Source organism: Oncorhynchus nerka, linkage group LG24 (assembly GCF_034236695.1).
Source record: "Oncorhynchus nerka isolate Pitt River linkage group LG24, Oner_Uvic_2.0, whole genome shotgun sequence".
NCBI classification, from domain to species: domain Eukaryota; kingdom Metazoa; phylum Chordata; class Actinopteri; order Salmoniformes; family Salmonidae; genus Oncorhynchus; species Oncorhynchus nerka.
In genome coordinates, this window is record NC_088419.1 from 37,073,227 (window position 1) to 37,079,750 (window position 6,524).

The following is a 6,524-nucleotide window of genomic DNA, read 5'->3' on the forward strand; positions in this document are numbered from 1 at the left end:
CTCAAATATGGACTCGCAAATCTGACCATAATTATATCCTCCTGATTCCAGCTTACAAGCAAAAGATGAAGCAGATGAAGCAGATGCTAAGACTGGAATTTGTTGAAAACAAATTGGCTCCCTATTTATACAGAAGATGGAGAACAAGCTAGGAAGTTAAAATATGGGAGTTTGGTGCAGGTAAAGCCTACTAGTGCAAAAATAATATTGCTATTTTGTCAAAACGACACAACATCAAAAATAATATCCTAATTTTGAACTATTGATTTTTAAGCACCTCTAGTGGTAAAGGAATGTGCTTTTTATCAAAACATATATTTTTAGGATGTTACATTACATCATGCCTACTCAATCATTAATTCTATTTAATTCAACCATACATACAGTGTAGGCACTCCATGTTATTTACATGTCCAACCTATCACTCAATTCCACATTCTTGAAACGTCTAACAGTGGGGATCGTAAGGGCCTGCTTTTTCACACATGTATAGCTCCAACAGTATTATTTACCAGGGAAAGTTGTCATAGATCCTTCTGCACCTACTCCTCTACTCTGTGTCCTGTGTCACTTAAAACCGAGTAGGCTTTCTGACAGTTGTAGCCTCCATTGCAATGCACACCTCCTCGGCATTGGTTATACACTTATAACTAACATACTCTCCTAGTGCTTTCGGTTACATTTTTTTGTGAACCCCTCCTACCTGCCAACTTTAGGGAGTGTCATACTTCGCTGTCAATTGTCTCGACTTGCCAGTCAGCTTTGGGAGCGCCTATCCCAAGCTACTCGGCCTGTGAATTTGCCTGCTGTCAATTTGGTCTTTCACTGCAAAATGACAGATAAAGGACTTACGGATGAGGCTGTGTCCGCAGCGTGCAAAGAAGGGGACCCTATCACCCAGGTTAGTGTCACGCAGTAGAATGTCTAGCATTTCTTTGTCAATTATTCACAGTAGGTTTATTTTACTCGCTTGACACAGTCTGTCTCAGCAAACCTGTTGTTGAGCAAGAGTCTCCGGCCTCAGCTATGTGAGTTGTAGGCTATATAGCCAAGCCCCTATAGCAAATACCAATGGAAAAAAACATTTAGGGAACTAGTCCCATGCCTTAGAATGTAATTACTTATACTGAGTAATGTATTGGCTCTAGTTTAAGTTCTTCTTTTTCTTCTAGAGTTGCAAGCTGAGAACATAGCTGAGAAGTAAGGGGGTCAAGACATATTTTGCAAGCAACAACTCGTCCCGACACTCCCCCTTCTTCTCTCTGTCTCCCTCTGTCCCTCCCCAGGATTACATGTTGCAGCAAACTATGCTGAGGGTGAAAGACCCACTCAAGTCTTTAGACTTCTACACACGCATCATGGGCATGACGTGAGTCCTAGACGTCTCTCTCACACAAAGATGAAGGGGTTTCGGGCCAAGTACCCTACCCCTCTAGATGAGTTCTCATTCTCTTGAACAAGAAATAGTGTTTTATATATGTTTATGACTAAAACTTCTCCCATGTTTTTCTACCTTTGTGGTTAATGTGGCCCTATCCATTTTAACTTTATGTAGAGTGATCGGTTTGAACCTCTGCTTTTGCATGTGATGTAGTGACCTTTTCATTGATCCTTGAGGGTTGTAATTCTCCATCTTCACCTCCAATTGTCCCACCAGTTGAACCAGTTGTGATTGCTATTTGCCTCAGGTTGCTGCAGAAAATAGACTTCCCATCAATGTGCTTCACACTCTACTTCCTGGGTTATGAGGAAAAGAAGGAAATCCCTGCAGACATAAAGGACAAGACAGCATGGACTTTCTCCCGACGAGCCACAATTGAACTCACACAGTAGGCACCCCACTTAAAACCTCACTGGGCACACATTGGTTCAATCAACGCTGTTTCCATGTCATTTCAATGAAATTATGTTGAACCAATGTGGAATAGAATGAATAAATTGACGTCTGTGCCCTGTGGGTCAGCACACAAGCACATAGATTTCAGATCTGCTAGTAAGTAGAACTATGAAGTGAACTGTAAAAATGGAATATAATAGAAGATGATCCAGTAACATCAAACCATGAGTGTCCAACAGGCAGCTCGCCAAGCTATCAGTAGCTCGTGGGCTGTCAATGAGTAACTCTTTAAGTATCCCATTCATAGGTGTTAAAGAATGATTTCATCCAAAAACGATCTTTCGATATTTGTTTCATTAGTTGTCCCTCTGTCTTCCGTCTGTCTTCTGAAAACAATCGCTGCATTTTTTTTTGTTACTATGTTCATTAGAAACGATGGTTCCTACCCTGTCGCAAAACTATGATGGTGATGACATATTTTTCTCTTTACTCTCTTCTCTTTCAGCAACTGGGGCTCTGAATCAGACGAAAATCTATCTTATCACAACGGAAACGCTGAGCCAAAAGGTTTTGGTGAGAAAACGATGTGATCTTTTAAATTCAACCTTTTGAATGTGCCATTTTCCTTTTCCACCATGAGGCAATTTCACATTATTTAAATGTTTCCTCTCCACTCTATCATACAGGGCACATCGGAATTGCTGTACCTGATGTTTATGCAGCCTGCAAAGTATTTGAAGAAAAAGGAGTAACATTTGTTAAGAAGCCAGATGATGGTATTTATTTTTTCTCTTCCCTGACATAACCCTCTCACACAATTATTTTGTGTTATGTTTAGGGTCTCTCTGAAAAACGCATTTGTGTGTAGGAAACATAAAAATTTACTTTCATCTGTCTCAGTCTGCTTTATCTGTATTCTCTCAATTTGTAGATGCAACATTCAAAGTTCTTTCTCCACACAGGTAAAATGAAGGGACTGGCCTTTATACAGGATCCTGATGGATACTGGATTGAGATTTTGAGTCCAAACAACATGTTCACCGTAACGTCATCCAAGCGTCAAACTGAGATAGTACAAACTGACTTGGTCAGAAAAAGGATGTGATGAAAAAGTAAGAGAGAAATTGGAGGAACCAAAGGGTGTTATGTGAGGAAATTAAGAGGTGAAGATTGAGTATTTGCTTACAATTGGGATCAGATACCCGCTGAAGGCCTACTTAAAATAACAATAGCGGAAGTATATTTTAATATATTACAAATATACTGACGTATACTTAAATATACTACAAGTTCATATAATATACTGCAAATACGAGATGTACTTTTCTAGTATATCTTAGGTTTACTATACATATTATATCATTACACTTCAATACAATTATTACAAGTGTACTTAAAATGCATTGATTTTCAGTCTTTAAACTATATGTTACCTATCATTACACTTAACACACTTATTACAATTGTATTTTTAATTAATTGTTTTCAGTGTTTTAGTATACTATATGTTCATTATCATTACACTTAAACACACTTACAAATACTTCATATACTTTAATTGTACTTTAGTATATTCATTAAAAATACACTTAGAGTTGTTTTTAAGTTGAACCATTGATTTGTTTAATGAAACTCTGCTGTGAGTGATCAAGTACACTATAAGTATAATTTCAGTGCCAAAAAATATGTTTTGAGGTACTTTCTGAATTCCTGTTCAGAAGAGTGCAGAGAAAGAGAAAGTTGACAATGATAATAATTGTTTATTCCACATAAGGAAACATGCACAGCCTAGGAACATGCTTCCTGAGAACATGCTTCCTTTTTCATATCTCAAGAAAATATACTTAAAGAAAACTCCACCCATATATGTATATGTTTCATTAGTCCATTGTTGATATTGTCCCACAATAATTTGCATGTCAGCAATCTCGTTTTCAAGATATATAACTTTAAAAATACAGAAATACAACCGGTATTATGTATTTTGTATAGTTGAAAGAGATGGGGCAAAAGGCGTGGCAGACTTACTGCAAATTGAGAAATGATGTGAATAAACTACAACAACAAAAAATAAGAAACTGTATTATGAAGCCAAGAATCAATGACATAAAGAATGATGGAAAAAAACTTTGGAGTACTTTAAATGAAATTATGGGCAGAAAGACAAATTAAATTTCATCAAATCAGATGGCTCATTTATCTTGAACCATTTGATGATGCCAATTATTACTTAAATGGCAAAGTGGGAAAACTTAGGCAGCAAATGCCAACAACGAACAGTGAGTCATCGTTATTCATGCATAAAAAAACGAATAATGAAAGAAAACCATTGTAAGTTAGATTTTTTTAGTGTGGGAGAGGTGAAAACATTATTGTTATGGATTAATAATTACAAACCTCCTGGATGGAAAGCTACTAAGAACGGTAGCTGACTCTATAGCCACTCCTAAATGTAATATCTTTAATCTGAGCCTAGAGGAAAGTGTTTGTTCTCAGGCCTGGAGGGAAGCCAAAGTAATTACGCTACTCAAGAATGGTAAAGCGCCATTTATTGGTTCTAACAGCCAACCTATCAGCTTGCTGCCAGCTCTTAGCAAACTGTCATGTTGCAAAAAATTGTTTTTGACCAAATAAATCAAATCAAATTGTATTAGTCACATGCGCCGAATACAACAGGTGTAGTAGACCATATAGTGAAACGCTTACTTACGAGCCCCAACAATGCAGTTTACAAAAATACAGATAAGAATAAGAAATAAAAGTAACAAGTAGTTAAAGAGCAACAGTAAAATAACAATAGCGAAACTGAAACTATATACAGGGGGGTACCGGCATAGAGTCAATGTGTGGGGGGGGCCGGTTAGTTGAGGTAATATGTACATTTAGGTAGAGTTATTAAAGTGACTATGCATAGATTATAACAACAGAGAGTAGCAGCGGTGTAAAAGGTTGGGAGGGGGGCAATGCAAATAGTCTGGGTAGTCATTTGATGAGGTGTTCAGGAGTCTTATGGCTTGGGGGTAGAAGCTGTTTAGAAGCCTCTTGGACCTAAACTTGGCGCTCCGGTACTGCTTGCCATGTGTTAGCAGAGAGAACAGTCTATGACTAGGGTGACTGGAGTCTTTGACAATTTTTAGGGCCTTCCTCTGACACCGTTGGGGCGGTATGCCAATTGGAGTGGGTCTAGGGTTTCTGGGATAATGGTGTTGTGTCACTGGGCAGCTCTCGGCTGTGCTTCCCTTTGTAGTCTGTAATGGTTTGCAAGCCCTGCCACATCCAACGAGCGTCAGAGCCAGTGTAGCACGAGTCGATCTTAGTCCTGTATTGACACTTTGCCGGTTTGATGATTCGTCAGAGGGCATAGCGGGATTTCTTATAAGCTTCCGGGTTAGAGTCCCGCTCCTTGAAAGTGGCAGAAAGTGGTAGTTACAAGACTGACAGCTATTTTGCAATCTGTATGGCACAGTTGTAAACATCCTGGTCCTCAAATGAAACTGGTATACTTTCCTATTTATGCTATTTTGTACCTCTGCCAGTTACAAGACTGTAACTACCAACTACATATCATGAAAAAGTACAAAACAACTGGTGACAGAAGTCAGTCTGCACAACACCTGGCCCGCCACAAGGAGTCGCTAGAGCGTGATGGGACAAGGACATCCTGACCAGCCAAACCCTACCCTACAAAAAATGTAATTAAAATAAATAATACTAATCTCTTCCCAGCTATTTTGCAATCTGTATGGCACAGTTGTAAACATCCTGGTCCTCAAATGAAACTGGTATACTTTCCTATTTATGCTATTTTGTACCTCTGACAGTTTTGATCCTTTATTGGGTAGACAGACCAGTTCCCTACCTCCTCCCGCTGCCACCTCCTTTTTCATTTTTGGTGTCATGCTGTAATCAATTGTTTGTAATCTTGGATTGAGCAGACCTTCCCATACAATTCCAATAGCTCCATGAAAGACATAACTTTACCATTCCAAATAACTATATAATTTAAAAACAAAATAACCTTTTCAAACATATTTTTCATAAATAAAAGTATTTTATCAACCAGCACAAACATAATATTTGTTATAATATTTGTAATTTTTTTCTGGGGGATGAAATTTAAATTGTAACCCGTTCTGCAATGCTTGTTAGAAAAACAGAGATACTTTGAACAAGGTTTAGCTTTCAATTAAACTATTTTTAACTTACATTTTCACAAAATATATTTAAGTACAGTATATTTTCAAAACATATGTGCAGTTGAATTTTATATGAGGGATTCAGACCTACTATGGTGTTGAATGCTGAGCTATAGTCAATGAACAGCATTCTTACATAGGTATTCCTCTTGTCCAGATGGGAGAGAGCAGTGTGCAGTGAGATGGCGATTGAATCATCTGTGGATCTATTGGGGCGGTAAAGCAAATTGAAGTGGGCCTAGGGTTTCAGGTAAGATAGAGCTGATATGATCCTTGACTAGCCTCTCGAAGAACTTCATGATGGCAGAAGTGAGTGCTACGGGGCACTTAGTGGGACTATAATTTGTTTTCAACAGGACAATGACACCTCCAGGCTGTGTAAGGACAGGTCATCTGGCCTCCACAATCACCCGACCTCAACCCAATTGAGATGGTTTGGGATGAGGTGGACCACAGAGTGAAGGACAAGCAGCCAACAGGTGCTCAGCATA

General features: G+C 38.5%; 1 protein-coding gene across 2 annotated transcripts; it reads left to right on the forward strand.

Annotated features, from left to right (window-relative positions):
- The first annotated feature begins 738 nt into the window (after nucleotides 1-738).
- On the forward strand, nucleotides 739-4,487 carry LOC115107341 (lactoylglutathione lyase). Of its 2 annotated transcripts, none has more exons than XM_029630740.2 (6): nucleotides 739-901; nucleotides 1,287-1,369; nucleotides 1,689-1,829; nucleotides 2,343-2,410; nucleotides 2,524-2,613; nucleotides 2,800-4,487. In XM_029630740.2, exons 1-6 carry the CDS (start codon nucleotides 833-835, stop codon nucleotides 2,940-2,942), a joined length of 594 nt encoding a protein of 197 aa, XP_029486600.1. In that variant the 5' UTR covers nucleotides 739-832; the 3' UTR covers nucleotides 2,943-4,487. The 2 variants fall into 2 exon arrangements, with proteins under 2 accessions (XP_029486600.1, XP_029486601.1); XM_029630741.2 differs by having other exon boundaries at nucleotides 811-901; nucleotides 1,173-1,369.
- The last annotated feature ends 2,037 nt before the right edge of the window (nucleotides 4,488-6,524 follow it).

Excerpts from the sequence above, each read along its gene's own strand:
- LOC115107341 (XM_029630740.2), top strand. The coding sequence starts at position 833 with ATGACAGATAAAGGACTTACGGATGAGGCTGTGTCCGCAGCGTGCAAA. Across the intron at positions 1,370-1,688 it reads ACACGCATCATGGGCATGAC|GTTGCTGCAGAAAATAGACT; the intron begins GTGAGTCCTAGA and ends TATTTGCCTCAG. Across the intron at positions 2,411-2,523 it reads CGCTGAGCCAAAAGGTTTTG|GGCACATCGGAATTGCTGTA; the intron begins GTGAGAAAACGA and ends TCTATCATACAG.